Source organism: Corythoichthys intestinalis, chromosome 13 (assembly GCF_030265065.1).
Source record: "Corythoichthys intestinalis isolate RoL2023-P3 chromosome 13, ASM3026506v1, whole genome shotgun sequence".
NCBI lineage: Eukaryota > Metazoa > Chordata > Actinopteri > Syngnathiformes > Syngnathidae > Corythoichthys > Corythoichthys intestinalis.
This window is the reverse complement of record NC_080407.1, coordinates 24,195,793-24,215,429: the sequence shown is the minus strand read 5'-3', so window position 1 is coordinate 24,215,429 and position 19,637 is coordinate 24,195,793. Positions and strand designations below refer to the sequence as shown.

Here is a 19,637-nt window from a genome sequence, read left to right as displayed (position 1 = left end):
AAACTGTGTTTAGACATTTGATTAACTGATTAATCGAATATGACTGAGGGTGGGGACAGCTGCATGCCAGCATCTGCCTGATCAACAGATGACGGTATTCCAGTTCCCGCCCAGAAGTTCAAAACAACAAGGATTATTGATAGTGTTGACAAATTATGTTAATGGGAACAGTGATAAAGTGATTATTCACCTTGATGCGGCTGTAACAGTTGAGGTGTGGTATTGGCAACTTAAGGGTTAATAATGTACACTTACTGTCATGAGTTGCTTTATTGATAACTTGAATTTGACTGTCATGAGTTGCTTTATTGATAATTTGAATTTGAATTTTTTTTTTTTTTTTAAAGGAATTTTGAAGATACGAAATATTGTCTAGGCTTACGGCCTTTGGATCGCATGCTGATGGAATTTGGCTGTCTTTGTTCGGCTGTGACCTCAATGGCTAATAGACAATTCTAGATTTTGTCGTCACGTGGAATAGTGGCCAATTTTGTAATGAGTGACCATGGCAAAATTTATAATGTATAGAATTACAGTAAATTACAAAAGACGGAATTGAACAATCTGAAGAGAGAAGTGAATATTGGCGCTTCGCCAAGTGGAAATAATTATAATGATTTTGACTTTGCAATGTTAGAAAGAAGGTGCTTTCTGTGCCATCAAAGGGTACCTTTAGCCAGGGAATGTGAGTGGAAGACATACAGGACAACTTATAAGATTGCAGAAACCGCCGAGTTACCTGTTCGAGCTACTCCGGGTTCGGCTGGTCTTGATTTACGACTCAAATGTCCCAGGGGACACTACGGGCACATTTTACCTAGATCTGGATTGTCACTTAAAGGGGTAACTATACTTGCTGGGGGTTATTGATGCTGATTATCAAGGCGAATTGGGGGTTGTCATATACAATTTGACTTACAAAAATGTGTCTGGTCCGAAGCGTTTGAAATCTCTTCTGCTTCTTCCAGCCTGACAATTGGTAATGTGATGTGGAGGCGGTTTATTGGGACATCTGCTGGGAGATCGCTACGGCTCTGCATGGTGGAGGACGCCCGGGGAGTCCGGTGTCCAGGGAAGGTCGTCCCTGCTCCTCTGGACCCCCCCCCCCCTGCACCTCAGGAGTCAACAATGCAGGAAGGGTTCGCAGGGCTCCCATGGTGGCTGCAGGATGCCTAATCACGGTCACGTCTGAAACACCTGTCGTTCTGTGGCATCTCGACAACAAAACGTGTCACTCACGCAATGGCACTGAGTGGATGACCGAGGTCACGTCTGACCTATGGATCTCGAACAGCACGAAAGTTCGAGGGATCGGATGGGTTCTATGGCCCATATTTGCTGCTCCTGTTCCTTTGGATCCCCCTATTGGCCCCTTTGCCCCCTTTGTCCCCAGATTGAAGAAAACGCACACGGAGATTCACTGGATCGTCTTGTTTCCCCCTTTCCCCACATGTGCCACACGGAAACAGCGTGCATGGTACGACACCCTTCTGGGTGGAACCGGAATCGTGTTAAGCATCTCTAACCCGATTGATGGAGAAGTCACCAGAACTATGTTGTCCAACACCGGAAGTGACATTGCGCACGGTCTTTCGACCGTAGGGCTTTGGATGCCCACATCTATCGCGCCTCATGAAGAAGCGGCGTCTTTCTTAGCACAATTGTCATGGGATAAAGAGATGTGGGATGCGACACAAGAAGTATTAACCAATATTTCTAATGCATTGAATATGACTGTGTGTAATTTACAGGTACTTAACATGAAATTACACCTTTGACACAATCAGTGACAACTACGAAAATGCACTGGAAAGTTGTATTCCCTGTTTTTTCATCGTGTGCTCGGAGGAAGAGAGAGTAGTATGACACGTTTTTAGGGGGAACAGGGACGTTATTAGGGGTATCCAATACCATTGATAATGAGGTAACGCGATATAAATTAGCTGGAACCGGACAGGGAACTCATGATGCCCTACTAAAAGTAGGAATGTGGCTTCCTAATTCAATAGTGGGACAAAAAGAAAATGCTAAATTATGGCAAAATGTATTTGAATGGGAATTAAACATGTGGAACGCCACTAGTGAAGTATTAACCAACGCTACTAAACAATTAAATTGGACTACATGTAGTATACAAAATTTAAATGCAAGGGCGCAGAAAGAACGCTTTGAACGAATAATGACTACAGGGAATTATCAGGAGTGGCGTAGGGTTTGGAATATATCTTCGACGTTATGGTTACAACTGCATTCGGAACATACTATCTGTAATGGGACCGAATGCCGGGGATGTTGGACAACCTATAAAGTAGCCTCCAACGTTACGGTATGCAAATTCCTGATACTACCCGTTATAACTAAACTAGGATATTGGTTTTTACATATAGAAGGAGAATGGTTTAACCCAGAAACAAACCAAACCTTTGATACCGATCTTTGTCAGACAACCGATAAAGGACTAGCTTGTACATTGCATGTTGAAATTATCAACCCGTGTCTAATCAAAGCAGGAGATTTTGTATTATGCGACTGGTCTAGGGAACCCAGCAGGGACATTTTGTGGCAGGTGGGACCACACACCCTTTGTGTGGCCACGGCCCAAAATCACTCCATGCTGCCAACAGTTCCATTCGTAGGATGCCTATATGATGTTCATTTCTTCCAGTGGGGAAACGGGACGTATCAGTTGACAAATTACACGGTTGCTAACCGGTTTACGGCTGTGCAATGGGAGGTGCTCCGCACCCCATGGTCAATCTCCTTGGAACGTTTCAAATGCGCATTGGAACAGTCCACCGAGATCCAGAAATTGATTAAGTCCCATGCGTCTAATGTTTCCCAACTGATGATATCAACATTAGTGGCTAAAGGAGAAATTTTGCATGCAGCTAAAATTATTAATAGCCATTGCTTTAACTACGCTTTGCAATATTGGAATTTGTTGCTATGTCAGACGAATTAAAAGAATGTTGGCCCGCGAAATATTTCATCGTCTATAAACATGAAAATACTGATCCAAACATTCGACATAAGGGCGCGAGGAAACATTGTCGCACAAACAGCATGTTGCATAGATATATTTCCGGAGGAAGAGGGGCATATAATTGATTATCAGGATAATAGGGATGGCTTCTATTATCGTAGAATAGAACAACATGAGAATCGCTTAGATATGTTAACTGCAGCTATGGAAATAATAGTATCAGACCACGATCTGCTAGCATACGCCAATTTATGGGGAGATCCCTGGCTCCAATGGATTCAAATGAATTGGAGATTTTACGCGCAAGGTTTAATTAATTAGGAAATAAGTTGTAAGTGGTCGAAAAGCACCAGGAGTGGAATGGAGTGGAAATTAAAGACATGTTGCTTTTCGCCCTCTTCAACGCTGATTCAAAACGAAACTTATGAACTTGCAAACTCGTGGTGGATCTGTTGCACTTATGAACTTTCTGTTGCAGCAGGTGTAACCACAGAGAAAAAACAACTCGCAACTCGCGAGTTCTAGGAAAACAGATAGTGTAAGCAGAAGGGGCGAGAGTATATAAGTAAAGGAGGGAGCAGTGTTAAATCTGAGAGTCTGCTGTGGTCTTACGCGTCAGACGTGCAGCCAGGCACTTTCTGCTCAACTTTACCGAGGACAACCCGGCTCTCCGTCCTTCCAGCACACGGTAATTAAGCCTTTGCTTAGAGCGATTGTACAGTAACGCTTCTATTCTGTGGGTTAAATAAAATGTGCCGCTTGTTTAACGCAGAGAAGTGTTAGAGCCTTGTGTGTGTGTGTGTGTTGCCGATTTTCCTCGATCCCAATAGGCCATATTATTACAGTAATTGATCATAAACTGTAATAGGCCTGACATCTGGTAAGATACTGTATTTGACTGTAAGCAGTATTGATGCAAATCTATCACAATTATTGGTTATAAAATTGTGATATTCCCCGTTTCGTGTGGTAATTGCGTATAAATCACACGACCCTATCTTTGGGCCCTTAGACATACTGTATAGGATAAGCAGTATCTAAAAAGTGTTTCAAAACAGCGAGTAAAAAATGAATAAAATACATGCGTGTAAAATTGAGAATGTCAGACGCTCGGGTTGCAAGCGAGGAAAGCGGCACAAAGCAAAAAAATCAGACCACAGTGGCCAAAGCATGGACTTAATTCAACGGATAAAAGGAGGGTGTCACTGTCGTGTGCAGTCTCTCTTAAGTCTATATTAACTCATTTTCTCCCCAAAACGTATAAATAAGTTCAGTGTTTCCCACAGGATTTTAGGAGACTGTGGTGGGAGGCTCTCTGGCCATAGGATTTTTTTGAAACTGTGGTGGTGGGCTGCATCGGAGTCGGACAGCCACATCATGTCGTGCCACGGCGAATTTTTTTTTTTTTTTCATTATTTTTTTCCCCCAAGAAGAACCATAACAAAGATATATTTGAAATATTTCATTAGCTAGGCTAATGTTATAGCTCTCAGCTACGGTACATGTATGTAAAATGCGTTGCTGATTACAGCTACGTTACCCTATGTAATAATGCGACTTTTTTTCTCGTAGCAATAGTACGACTTACATCTCGTAGTGACTCAGGGTTGGCAACCCAAATTGTTGAAAGAGCCATATTTGACACCCCCCCCCCAAAAAAAACTGATACAGTATGTCTGGAGCAGCAAAAAATTAAAAGCCTTGTACAAGCCTTATAATTATCAATACTAGCTATATTAGCCTACTATAAAAATGAATAAGTTGGCTAGAAATACATAATTAGCCTTCATGATTAAATGTTTATTTTCCCTGCAGTGGATCCTATAGCGCACCACGTGACTACTCTGTTGTACGATGACACCACAAGTTTAACTTCATTACAATATTAATGAATTGAAAGAATGTTTGTATCATGTTTGTCCTCCTAGAAATCCTATTAAAACAAAAAATTTATTTCCCTCCCCCATCTTTTTCCATTTAAAAAAAAAAAAAAAAAAAAAAAAAAACCTCCGAAGCAGCACTAAAGAGCCGCATGCGGCCCAAGAGCCGCGGGTTTCAGACCGCCGTCGTAGCCCTCCTTTTTCCTTTTTATTTGACCCTCATAAGTACTACATTACCACAACAATAACAGTCCTTCTGTCAACTGACCCATTTACAGGACTGGGGGAATTCTAATGGCCGTGTAAAGTTTTTCTTGATTCGGTGAGAAGGTGAATAGTTTTTTCCCCGTTGTTCGTGAACTAAATTTCCACACAAACGCACATCGAGGTACCATTAACTTAGCAAGGAGAGGTATGAGAGTCATTTTTCGAGTGTCCCAGAGCTCGCGAAATTGGGGGGGCGCATTTATCCAACTTTCGTCAGCCGTAATTGTCTGAAGTTGGCGCGTCGGTGTTGTGCCGAAAAATAGCCACTCCACGCGAAATGTCCCCCCGACGGGAGCGCCCACACGTCACTCGTACAAACAGCCTTTTCTTACCAATCGACGGACACGGAAACGACGTTCTTGTACCGTGAATATGTATCATTTTACTCTGCTTGAACTAATAAATACTTTACTGTGACCAACGCTCTGAAAATAGAGCAAGGCTTTATTTTGGGCCCCGCCTCTCTGCGCAAGTTCAATCAAAGTTTGCTTTCCGTCCAAGACGGCCGTCCACCGCTCACTTTCGCCAAAAAGTCCGATCCAAACTATTGTAATGCCCCGGATATGGGGAAGAAGGAGAGAAGTCTGTATTTGCTTACCCACTTGATTGTGGTAACAATAATAAAGAAAAACAATAACAAAATAACAGCGGGCTGCTACGACATGCGACCGCTATCTCTCGCTATCTCGCTCGTTCTCCCATTCTTCCTACTCGTTCCCCTTGCGTCTCTTAAATGAATAAATAAATAAATAAATAAAATACTACTCTAAAATGCTGCTCTCACTCGCGCGGGTAGTAGAGTGGAGTGGGCTACAGCTGTGTAATCGGCTGACTGACGCATCTGATTAGTATCTTTTTTTTTTTTTTCGGCGGGGGGGGGGCGCAAACGAGACTGTGGCGGGCCGCCACACTCTCTTCCATTGGTGGGAAACACTGAAGTTATATTTTTAATTGTTTCAGTGTCCCAAAAACGTATTTATACGTCTTTAATGGGTTTTTTTTGACAAGGCGCATCTCTAGGAGGTCCTGACGCACCTAAACTGCAATGCACAAACCTCAACACCCATTTTAAAGCCATAAAACTGGCCACTGGAGGGCAGTAGTGCATTTTGTAAGAACTCAGCTTGGGCCAAGAAAGGAAGTGAAGAAAAATAGTCAGGAAACGGAAGTTGGAGGGATCTTGTGAAGACGCGAGAAAAATGCAGAGAATGATCGGGGGAAGAAAGGCAAACGACACTGGAGGAGTGTTTTGTAAAGAAAACTAAGCCATCGTCAAAGAAGGATAAAAAAAATCTATCTTGATGAGAGAGACGGTGATGAGAGAGAAGTTTACCCCGTCTGCGAGACGGCCACAACAGCGTCAGGTTCCACACGCGTTCTGCGGAGCTCAGGTTGTGTTACTCCTCAGCCTGAAGTTGAAACCAACGATGAAGATGATGAAAAAAGTGAGACCGATCTTGATCCGGGCTCATCAGATTACTGGGAGCCACCTCATTCAACCGGGAGCAGCCGAGAGCCTTCCCCGTTGTCATGTGTGCAAATAGTTCAACAGTTCAATAGTTTAGTTATGTGTAAATAAATTGTTACTTTGCGATCAAAAGCTCTATTTGTCATGTAGTAGAACGAAAACATTATTCAGATGTTTGGGATGTCACAAAAGTGAAATGTAGCCGTGTTAAAGTCAAAGCTATGTTTGAAATGTATGCTTTTACAGAAAGCTCAATTTCTCTGTTTTTTCATCAGAAATTGGAAAATTGCTCAAACTAAACTATTTTCTAATGCTGATTTCTAAAGAATGGAAAAAGATATGAACTAACTTCGTTTTCTGCTGAAAGAAGAGAGTCTAATCTTTCATATGGTGGGTTCCATGTTTATATATACCCTACCAACCGACGTCACAAAACCACGTGCTCGCTGTGTGGTTCCGCCCACTTGTCCGTCATTTTGTCTCTGTATTAGCATTGTTTTCAATTGATCGAGGAATTTAAAATGCATTTCATGGAAGACCCGGTGCTTTCTGATGCCGTAAACTCACTGGATGTGTTGCATAAAAGGCGTTATGTGGAAAAGCTTCGTTCTATACAGTCGCCAGATCCATATTTGATGCCCAAATCGATGTTTTTCGACCCACTGTCTTCGCCCTGTCTGCCTGACATCTGCTACGCTGATATTTACAATTATCTTGTCCACACAAAATCAGCCTATTCCCACGAAAATTTGAAAAACTTCAAGAGCTTGGAGGCTTATAAATACTTCGTTGCTGGTTGGGTGAAACAGGTCCTCGTTCGGCAGGAATCTATCTTGTGCTTGGAAAGGTGAGTTACGAAATTTTCAATTCAAATCTTTTGTTATTGCTAACATCCACTGTCAAGTCTAATGTATTTCATGTCGTTTGTCAATGGAGTTAAGGCTTTTAATGTTTATATGGTTTAGCGATAGCACTCTCACTACATACATACGTGTATGTTGTCGGCGATTAGCCTAGCAATGATCTTAATTGTGGTTATTTGTCAGCCCCGTAGACGAGGCCAGTTTCTTTCACTTGGTACCAGCTAAATATTATTAAAAAAATAACGATGGTGGAAGAAAGGGAAGTTACAAACATCTTGAATTAGAAACTATGTCGTACTACGTCGTATGTTGCTGGCGATTAGCCTCGCAATGATCTTAATTGTGGTTATTTGTCAGCTCCGTAGACGAGGCCAGTTTCTTTCACTTGGTACCAGCTAAATATTATTCAAAAAATAACGATGGTGGAAGAAAGGGAAGTCACAAACATCTTGAATTTGAAACTATGTCGTACTACGTCGTATGTTGTCGGCGATTAGCCTCGCAATGATCTTAATTGTGGTTATTTGTCAGCCCCATAGACGAGGCCAGTTTCTTTCACTTGGTACCAGCTAAATATTATTCAAAAAATAACGATGGTGGAAGAAAGGGAAGTCACAAACATCTTGAATTTGAAACTATGTCGTACTACGTCGTATGTTGTCGGCGATTAGCCTAGCAATGATCTTAATTGTGGTTATTTGTCAGCCCAAAACCCTCTAAGTATATCTTAAATGCATCTTACCGGATATAAAATGACTACTACATAGTCTGTGGTGATTTTTTGGTGCCCAGTTTTCACGTCGAATTGCAGCCGTCCATTTCGCTCTCCTCTTTGGATCCCTTTTGGATCTTTGGACAAGTGGGCGGTAACATTCAGGAGAGCGGAGTTGTGACGTCACGTGGGGAGGGTCTATAGCAATAGAACAGAATTTTCTGTGGGCCTTGCAAAATCAGTCAAAATGCAGTAAAACGGCCAGGAGCGAAGGGCCTTGCTCCGGTGAAAATGGCTGAGAGTGAATGAGTTAGGGATGGGCTATACGGCCTTAAGTAAAAAAGAACTACGAGAATGGAGTACTATTGCTACGAGGAAAAAAGTCATTATTATTACGTGGGGTAATGCAGCTGTAAATTGCTACGCGCGTTAGGGAGCTATGACGAAGCATTAGATTATGCATCTGTCAATTGATCATCAATTGATGTAGATGAGTCAAAATATTCAGAATTTCCTTTTTTGTAAGACAAATTCTAAAACACAAGATGCCTTCAATATTGTTGATTTTAACGGCGGCGGCATGGCCCTACGTAAAGTACATAGCTACTTATTCAGCTACGTAATTTTTCTGTTGTCATTCTTGTGTTGAGGCGGCAAAGGGAGAAAAATCGGTAAAACGTAACTGATAGATTACTTTTAAAGTAACGTAGTTCCTTTTATGATGAAGTAATCAGTAAAGTAACTAGATAACTTTTTTGAGGCGTAATCAGTAGGCCTGTCGCGATAACAAATTTTAGTGGGCGATAAATTATTTCATTATTTTTTGCGATATGCGATATTATTGCACACAAAAAAAGTGGGAATACAAAATATATTAATAGAGCAAGTACACCCATTTAAATGCAATAAATGTTTATTCTTAAACAATTCAAATACTTTTTAAAAAATCACACCCAAAAACAATAAACGATGCCTTTTTTTTAAGTAAAAGACAATATCACACAGAAACAGAATAATAAATAAAATGTCTTTTTCAAAAAAAAAAAAATTGCACTTCAATAACAAGCATTTAGGCAGAGGTATAAAGTTGTAACATGAACAATTGCACTTCAACAACAGGAAAAATAGAGTAATAAAGTAGCAGCAACAAAAAAATGGCTTTAATAAGTATCATACAACATTAAACCGAGGTATCAATAAATAGCAATAAATGTTTGTTCTTAAACAATTCAAATATACTTTTTGAAAAATCACACCCAAAAACAATAAACGATACCCTTTTTTAAGGAATATCACACAGAAACACAGAATAATAAATAAAATGTCTTTATAAAAAAAAAAAAAAAATTGCACTTCAATAACAAGCATTTAGGCAGAGGTATAAAGTTGTAACATGAACAATTGCACTTCAACAACAGAAAAAAAATAGAGTAATAAAGTAGCAGCAACAACAAAAATGGCTTTAAGTATCATACAACATTAAACTGAGGTATCAAGTTGCTATAAAGTAGAAAAACTGCCAATCCAGTTTGTCAAAGGTAAAACAAAAAAGTGCAGAAGAACATTAACACTTTAGTATGAGCAGTCTATCTGCATATATTTCTGGCTATTTTAGTTTGGGAGATTCCTTGAAAGAAACACACACATGTTGACCTTATTTGGTTTAAGGCAGGATCTCTGTGGAGTAGCAATGTTGCCAGCTGTGCTAAACATTCTCTCTGAGCTGGAGCTTGTTGCGCAGATGCCCATGTATTTTTTGGCCAATTTGGTCATCCAAGGATATCTTCTTTGATTTTCACGCCATCACGTCAGGGGGTGAGATGATGAATCAAGGGTTTGTTCCTGGAGGTACATGGAAAGCTCTGCTTCAACCTGCACACTTTTTGGAACATTAGCTTGACACTTGAGCTGAGCTTTTCTGTTTTGAAGAAGGTCACTCAGCTTCTTCTTTTTTGTGGGTGGAGGAGACACAACCGCATTTCCTCTGGCATCTTCTGAGCTGGTACCTTCTCCACTTTTTTCTGGATCCTTTAGATCCAGTATCTCTTGCACTAGCTGATTTTTAATATCTTCCAATGTTTCATCCGCCTCCATTGATGCACGATATCTTGGGTCCAAGATGGTGGCCTTTCTCAGGAGGAGTTGGATTGGAGATGAGCTATATTTACTCATTAACACCCTGCACATGTTTTGCTTAATATTGGCTGTCAGTGAATTATCATCAGGGCCTGGAGAGAGAAGATCAGCGGTCATCAGTTCCAGCACAGGCCTAACTGAGGACACAGTGACATATTTTTCCCCTGAGAGGACATCTGTGAAGTCAGCTACAGGTTTCATTGCTGCGTTGATGGACTCCAAAACAGAAATGTCCTGCCACGTTGGGTTGAGGTGACCATGTTTTCTGTCCTCAACCAGAACATGTCTTATGGCTGGGAGTTGCTCCAGCACCCTCTCAACCATTTTCTGCTTAGTGCCCCATCGAGTGGCAACATCCTGTGGGACATATAATACTTCATGTAGATTTTTCACCATTTTGGCTACATCAACAGTCTTAAGAATTAAGAAATGCACATCCTCTATCATTAATTTCCACATTGTGTTGTTAATATACAGTATGTAATTTTGCATTATAGCTGTCAATGAATTAAACGTCACTCACCAGAACTAGACTGTGTTGGGGAAGATTAGCATCATTCTGTGCCTTCCTCAGGGCCCTCCTCTTATTCCAACTCAGATGAAATATGTTGACTAAACTTCGACACAGTCCAATGGCACGGGCTGTCCGTTCCTTTTCGCTGTCCAAAGCGTGGGACACAGCAAGATGAAGGTTGTGGCCAAAGCAGTTTAGCCATGGCCAGCCGAGGTTCCTTATTGCAGCCACAATGTTGGCCCCATTGTCTGTTGTAATGCATGCAAGTTTGCTTTCATCCAGTCCCCAGTCTGCAAAAGCTGCTTTTAGGTTTTCCTCCAGGGTGTTGGCTGTATGGCTTTCTGAGGTGTATTTTGTTTCTAAACATTTTGAGTGCAGAGTCCATTCATCTGTGATATAGTGTATTGTCAAACTAATGAAGGGAGTCATGTTTGAGCTTGACCACATGTCTGTCGTGGCGGAGTAAAATGAAATATTTTTTATCTCGTTTAATATGTCATCTTTCACTTTATTGTACAGTGCTGGAATTGCAGTTTGTGAGATATAGGATTTCCCTGGCACTTCATACTGTGGGTCAAATGTTCGCAGCATGTCTCGAAATGCTGCTTTATCAACAGTGTTAAACGGTCTCATTTCTTTGGCAATGTAGCGGACAACACTGTCTGTGAGGGAACGCCATTTCGCGCTGTCGCGTTTGTATTTTAGACATCGAGCAAACCCTTCCGTAATTGTTGATTGACGTAGCGAGAGGGGCTCTGCTTGCTGCGGTGCAGTTTGCTTACCAAGCAGTGAATATTGAAGAGGGTGGTGGTGTCTCAAGTGAGCGTGAAGATTTGTTGTGTTGGCCCTCTTCGTTGAAACAACGTCAAAACAAATTTTGCAGACTGGTTCGTCCTTGTTGCCTGGCTCGCCATCCTCATTTGGTTTAAAACCAAAATATTCCCACACCGAGGCTGTGGCGTTTGGCTTGGAAATAAGGATGTTCCCTTTTTCATCTTTCCCACTGTGCTCGCTCATTGCTGCGTATCCTTCTTTTAGTTTTGGTGGCAGTCGACTGTGCACTCTGCCCCGCCTCCCTCAATTGAATGATTGACATGATGGTCACTCAAACTCAAATGTATAAAACGAACATACCCAGAAGTCAAAACAGAGTCTTCGTCACAGCATACTGCACAACAAGGAAGCAATATTTATAGTACACTAACAGTATGTTCGCCACAGGCGCGCGCACGCATACGCACGCTCGAGCACACACACACACACATATACGTACGCGCTGAGCGATAAATCGCAGCGGGGAAAGTTACCGCCTTAATTTTTTTTTATCGTGCGATAAATGAATTTATTGCATATTGCGACAGGCTTAGTAATCAGTATATAAATTACTTTTCAAGTAATCTGTGACAACACTGCATGTGATATTCACAGCATTAATATCGCCAAGCAGACCAAAATTTGGAGACAATTGAATCTTGCAGTTCGAAAGGGATGAGAGTTCCTTCAATACCCGCAGCCAGACCTGTTGTACTAGTGACGGGAAAAGTCGTTCACCTGAGGAAACGAATCAATTCCAGTTCGTTCAGTAAAAAGATTCGTTCAAACAAATCGTTCAACGAATCGTTCGCCGTCCTCATCCCCCCCCACCCACAACTGCCCAAATGAATCGTTCGGTCAGTGAACGGGAAGCGACGTTGCCAAACTAATCACCAAAAGACAACTTAGCATATATAACTGAACAGGAAGGCTTGGTCCCTCCCCCTCTTGCACTGTACACAGGCTTTTCATTGGCCGCTCTCTTCGTAGATTCGGAAGTGAGTGACAGACTGTGTTTTTCTGTTTTTTTTTTCCACTGCCTCGTCTTTGCCGGCGCCCGGGTCTCCCCAGCCGCTGCAGCAATGAGAATTTCCGCGTCTATCATATTTCTATGGGATCAAAGCCATGGCTTGTGCTTTCTTCACTTTGATATAGGAAACGGTTAAACATTTCCCCTTTTTTTTAAGCATAAACTTTTTCAATCACGCTAAATTGCGTGTACGCTCCCTTCCGTATTCGCAGCTTAAACACGTGTTTACGTGAGCTGGCTGCTCATGAAAGCCATTTGATATACCACCAAATCATTTTGGCTGAAGAACAAATAAATGTGGAATTTAAATAAACTGTCTTCGGCTATTTTTTCTGGTTGAGTGAGATTTATTGCACACAAATAAGAAAATATAAAAAATATTAATAAATAATCAATTTATAATGTATATTAATAAATATTAAATCAGCGTTATAAATAAAATTTATTATTATTATTATTATTTGGCTTCTCTGACACGAAAATAAATAAATAAAACAACACTCGAAAAAATATTACCTAAAAATCGTGTTGAAATGTCATTTTTGCACTGGTATTAATATATAAATAATCCCATCAACTCCACGCAGTCATCCCCTCCCGACCTCAGATCGCCAAATGCTGACGAAAAAAGAATCGTTTGCTCTTTACAATGTAACCATTCCACTCTCTTGGTATGTTAAGAAAATGGAGACATACATGTATATATACACATCCTACGTCCCCGCGTTTAATTTTTGGACGCTTTAGTCGCACAGGATGGACTGATGGACTCAACGTTAATTAATTTGCGCCCCAACCCGACAAGCTGTGACACGGAGAAAAAAAAAAATAAAAAACTCGGAAAAATATGTCATGAAACTACCGTTTCATAACAAATCAGTATTATGGTGATCATACTAAATAGTCATTTTCCATGGGCACAGATTAGATAAATTTCGCTGCCATGAAGTCCAGCTAGTCTCTTGACAGCTTTCTCGCCCGCCCCCGCGACGTCTCCATAGCTCAGCCTTATCGCCTTGTAGCTACTGGCGAAAGTTTTAACGTACTGTAAAGTGGATACAATGTCGTCATATGTAGTCTCGAGTCTGTTGAGAAAAGCACAGTAAACTTTGCTCACTGTGTTTATGTGGTGATTTTTGTGCATTTGAGTAGCATATGATAGGCTCAACATGAAAGAATATGTGATAAAGCCCTTTCCTTTCAGTCCTTAGCTCGTTCACTGCCGCAGCGCTGCTGCGTGACTGCCGGTGTAAGCGCACTATAAATTAGCGTAGCAGTTTAGCAGAACGAATCTTCTAAGCATTCTCGGTAGAACGGAGAGTCAGTGAACGGGAAGTGACATAACTCAGTCTTGCCCCCTGCCTGCACGCTGGCTGCTTATTGACCACACGTGGAAGTGAGTGACAGACGCCCTGATTCTGTTTCCGCTCCCTCCCCTGCCCGCAATGAGGCTGGCGTCTGATTGGTCGTGTGCTATGTCAGTAGACGCTGCCGCTTGCTGAACGCCCTCCCACGCAGCTAACAAGGCAAGCCCCAACTTCATAGAACGAATCAGTGCAGAAGGTGATTAGTTCGGTCTCCTTCACCCAAACAATTCGTTCAAAAAGAACGAATCGTTCACGACCGATACAATACTATGTTGTACAGGTTCACACTGCCAAATAGCATGCAAATATGTATCTGGAGTATTCTACTGACAGTTTGGACATTTATTGGATTGGGAAAACCCCATTTTGTACGTATTAAATTAAATTCTATGCCATCTGTGCAGTATTTTAAATTGGATAAATTGCAGATTGCTATCCGTCTTTGTCAGGTGACGTAAGGCTGTCAAAAGCCGCAGTGCATTGTGGGTTGAATCGCCATTTTGAGTGTACATTTATTGTAAACAACTGAGCAGTGAGAATCGTCTTTGCTTTCATCATTGTCTTTGATAAATGGGACACTCGTGTTGTTTGAAAGGCTGCCATACTAAATCACACGACAAAAATGGCAGCAAAGTTGACCACGACGTAAGATTTTTTCGTTTTCCCTCTTGGAAAAGAGGTTATAGACAGCAGGTTGAGGAACTAACGAAGCGGCGTCGGATGGCCTGGGTCGCAGCGGTGAAACGACTTTCTACACCATATCTCCCTTCCGGCGTGTTTGCTCTCGGCATTTTCATAAAGGCAAGTCAGTTTTTTTCAAAGTATTGATACTGAATATGCTGTTTTTTTTGCTTTCTAAAGTCGCTATTTTCTCATTGGCTAACCTTAGCTAGCTAGCCTCACTTGTAAACTACAGGCAAAGAGGGAGGGCAGTTGAAATGGGTTAATTTGTACGTGATAAATCAGTGTTTAATGTATTCTGTCATCGTTTATAAAAACATTATAGAGTGAATGATTTAAAAGATGAAGGTAAACAGCAAAAATGCACAGAAATATTTATCAATGCGCGAGATTTCCTTTTGTGATCTGAGAGATCTGATGGGATGGTAGCATGTCTGATTAAGTGTTTAAGAAAGTGAAATGCCATGGAAATATCCAATCTTACCTAGCTTTCTAAATAAAACCTGTGATTGCAGGTGAACCAGCGTATGAAATGATGGAGACTGACCCAGACTGGGCACCATCCCTACATCTGGGACACACATCTGTTACACCGACAAACACTGCACGCTCTGCAAGACGAACGTGAGCAGCTACGGAAAGAGACACTGCAAGCACCAGAGATGGGGGTCCAGCAGGATGCAAACATTGATGAACTGCAGACCAAGGAGGGACCATCTGAGCCTGGTGAAATAAACAGTCACCAACAGAATGAGGAAGGGACACCTGACGCTTGAGAAGAAAGTGGTCAGCTACAGACTGAAGAGGGGATACATGAAGCTGGAGAAGAAGGTGATCAGCTAATCACAGAGGATGAGACGCACAACACCAATCAGGATGTGACACAGACTGTGATTATTGACAGTTTTGAAATTTTCACAGAAAACCCATCAAATCTGAAAGCACGTGCCCAAATGTTTTCCAGCTACAAGCACCACCACACTATGAAGTATTTAATATGTATTACACCCAAGGGAGCCATTTGTTTCTTATCAAAAGGCTGGGGAGGGCGTACAAGTGACAAACATATAACCCTGAACAGTGATTTTTTTTTTTTTTTGGATAATTTGTTACCTGGGGACATTGTCTTGGCTGACAGAGGTTTTGACACACAAGAATGTGTGGGCATGTAGTGTTCAGATGTCAAACTCCCAGCATTTACAAAAGGCCGCTGTCAGCACATTTGAGAATCCATGTTGAAAGGGTCATCGGAAATGTTTGTCAGAAGTATAAGATCTTAACAGGAACCATACCCATAAACATGATTCTTCTATGTGAAGGTGAAGAAGCCACAATGTTGGATAAGGTCACTTTCTGCTGTGCCCTGATAAGCCATTGCCCAACAGTATAATTTTCTTTTCGTAGTGTTTGTACAAGCAGTTTTTTTATACGTTTGTAGATGACTTAAACCTGTTTAATAAAGTATGTCAGTGACAATTTTGAAGTCTTGACTCCTTGCCTCTCTTAGGTACGTAAAACACTAGTGTTGGTTTTGATAATGAAAAGTACTTTTTTTTTTTTTTTTTTTTTTTTACTAATTACATTCAAACAATTTTGTGGAGATAAACACTGAATAGGAAATACAATGTTTGCTAACAAAACGAGATGTTTGACAGGTTTACTTTTTTTGGATTTATAATTTTTACTAAAATTCTCAATCAAAACACAGCAGCAGCACAATGGTAAACAGAAAATAGCAATACAAGGAAATATAAAACGTGCATATGAAGTAAAATAACTAGTTGTAGAATAACGTGTTCAAGTAAATTTGTCCCATTTCACATTATAAGTCCTGCATTGAGAGAATTGCACATCTTTGCATGGCAATGTCAACACAAACAATATATTGTGCAATATACATGAATTTGCATGTTATTATGACAGTTCCTTCACCTGTTTTAGTCATGTGATGTTTAAGATTATATTCAAGGTACAATTCAAGTTCAAGGATGTTCAAGTAAGAGCTGTATCATGTTTCTGAGAGTAGCAACGAGTGACGACTGTGTTGTCGCAGTCCTGCGGTCGAAATGCGAAGCTCCTGCACCGAGCCATTCGTTCAATGTCCGTGAGATTCGAGAGATTTATAGTTTTTAAAATGTAAGTGCTGATACCGTAAACGAGGGACTTTTTTTTATATCCAGCGATGAAGTTGGAGGCAGTAATGTGGCGTCGGAGCTACTCCTGTTCTGGTTTGTTTACATCCGTGATACACTCAAAATGGCGCATGGGGGCGTGTCTGCTAGTTTGGGCACGTGACTGACAAAGACCGATTCGTAGTCGAGGTAAATGTATTTTTACAGATTTGAGTCCAGCAACTATAGGGAATGGGACGTACTACGTCATTGTTTGGACCCGCCTCCATGCTGGCAATATAATTCACTTCCGGGCCGGCAGAGTCAATGCGGATTGTAACGTGTGATAGTGCTAAGCTAACTCTTTCGGTGTTTTAGAAAGAAAATATGGGTGCTTTATTGTTGCGTTACCGGGTGCAACAGCGTCTCCTACGACAAAAAAAAGGGGTGAGGAAAAATGGACTCACTTTTCACCGTTTTCCTGCATGGAGGACCAAATATCAGATCACGAAGGTACGACGGATGGCTGGATTGCAGCGGTTCGTCGGAAAAGCATTTCTTATGATCATATTTCTGCTGGAATGAGAGTGTGTTCCTGTCATCTCTACTCTTGTAAGTTGAACGATTTATCCACTTTTGGTTTCAATACGTTTTTGTTTTTTTACGCCGTTGTGTAAATCTGCCTCGGTAGCAATGCTCGCCACCTCCGTGAAGTTGGCCCCCCATCAGACGCAAATTTATATAAAAATTATGTCAATCGTTTGTGCTATGATTGTGCTGGTTTGTGCTGCAAAAAGTTTCGTTTGTGCCATCATCGTTTTGCAGTTATTAAACATTGTTTTTTAGGTCATCCAGAGTTCACCCAGCCCCCCATCTGTGGCAGAATGGAACCCCGGTGGTGTCATTTGATTCTGCCTCGTTAGTGCTGGATTGTGCTGAAAAAAGTTTTGTTTGAACTGCTACGGTTTTCGAGATATTCATAAAAATGTACAGTGATGACGTCACGCGCAGCCCCCCATCAGACGCAAATTTATATAAAAATTATGTCAATCGTTTGTGCTATGATTGTGCTGGTTTGTGCTGCAAAAAGTTTTGTTTGTGCCATCATCGTTTTGCAGTTATTAAACATTGTTTTTTAGGTCATCCAGAGTTCACCCAGCCCCCCATCTGTGGCGGAATGGAACCCCGGTGGTGTCATTTGATTCTGCCTCGTTAGTGCTGAATTGTGCTGAAAAAAGTTTTGTTTGAACTGCTACGGTTTTCGAGATATTCATAAAAATGTATAGTGATGACGTCACTCGCAGCCCCCCATCAGACGCAAATTTATATAAAAATTATGTCAATCGTTTGTGCTATGATTGTGCTGGTTTGTGCTGCAAAAAGTTTCGTTTGTGCCATCATCGTTTTGCAGTTATTAAACATTGTTTTTTAGGTCATCCAGAGTTCACCCAGCCCCCCATCTGTGGCGGAATGGAACCCCGGTGGTGTCATTTGATTCTGCCTCGTTAGTGCTGGATTGTGCTGAAAAAAGTTTTGTTTGAACTGCTACGGTTTTCGAGATATTCATAAAAATGTATAGTGATGACGTCACGCGCAGCCCCCCATCTGCGGCGGAATGGAACGGCGATGATGCCATTTTTTTCTTCGTCGTTAGTGCTGGATTGTGCTGAAAAAAGTTTTGTTTGAACTGCTACGGTTTTCGAGATATTCATAAAAATGTATAGTGATGACGTCACGCGCAGCCCCCCATCTGCGGCAGAATGGAACGGCGATGATGCCATTTTTTTCTTCGTCGTTAGTGCTGGATTGTGCTGAAAAAAGTTTTGTTTGAACTGCTACGGTTTTCGAGATATTCATAAAAATGTATAGTGATGACGTCACGCGCAGCCCCCCATCTGCGGCGGAATGGAACGGCGATGATGCCATTTTTTTCTTCGTCGTTAGTGCTGGTTTGTGCTGAAAAAAGTTTTGTTTGAACTGCTACGGTTTTCGAGATATTCATAAAAATGTATAGTGATGACGTCACGCGCAGCCCCCCATCTGCGGCGGAATGGAACGGCGATGATGCCATTTTTTTCTTCGTCGTTAGTGCTGGTTTGTGCTGAAAAAAGTTTTGTTTGAACTGCTACGGTTTTCGAGATATTCATAAAAATGTATAGTGATGACGTCACGCGCAGCCCCCCATCTGCGGCGGAATGGAACGGCGATGATGCCATTTTTTTCTTCGTCGTTAGTGCTGGTTTGTGCTGAAAAAAGTTTTGTTTGAACTGCTACGGTTTTCGAGATATTCATAATAACGTGTAGTGATGACGTCACGCGCAGCCCCCCATCTGCGGCGGAATGGAACGGCGATGATGCCATTTCTTTCTTCGTCGTTAGTGCTGCAAAAAGTTTCGTTTGTGCCATCATCGTTTTGCAGTTATTAAACATTGTTTTTTTTTTTTTTTGTAATGAAGACGGTGCTCAACTTTTTTTTTCGGTCATCAAGAGTTCAATTGACTCACCCCCTCACCTCCACATATGGCGGTTCCTTTGTGAATTTTAATTTCTGATAACGTGAGTGCTCCGTCAGTGTGCTAATACCTACTGCCTGCTGAGAGGTGCGGAATTGTCAATTCTGGTTAAAGTCATGTTTGCAGTGATTGCCTCAAAAGGTTGTGAAACAAAATGCAGTAATAAAGGTGTACAATCATTTTTGTCCAGGCATACTAATAAACACATTTCTACATTTTTTTTTCATTTCTCTGTTCTCGTGATGATCACGGGTGAAATAGTATGTTTGGTTTGTAATGTAAACTCTCAAAACTTTAAG

At 41.4% G+C, this 19,637-nt stretch overlaps 1 protein-coding gene across 3 annotated transcripts in view; it reads right to left on the bottom strand.

Moving 5' to 3' along the window:
• LOC130928055 (gastrula zinc finger protein XlCGF57.1-like) overlaps positions 1–19,637 on the bottom strand; it is a 56,816-nt gene that overhangs the window by 23,272 nt on the left and 13,907 nt on the right. The window contains exons 2-3 of one of the 3 annotated variants that reach the window (XM_057854262.1): positions 10,833–15,437; positions 4,639–10,666 (exon numbers count right to left, since the gene is read on the bottom strand). The exons of the other annotated variants lie outside the window; for them this stretch is intronic. Coding sequence (XP_057710245.1) covers positions 9,977–10,666; positions 10,833–11,840 — 1,698 coding nt within the window. The 5' untranslated portion in view covers positions 11,841–15,437 and the 3' untranslated portion in view covers positions 4,639–9,976. Of the gene's footprint in view, positions 1–4,638; positions 10,667–10,832; positions 15,438–19,637 lie in introns of those variants that run through there. 3 annotated transcript variants of the gene reach the window in all.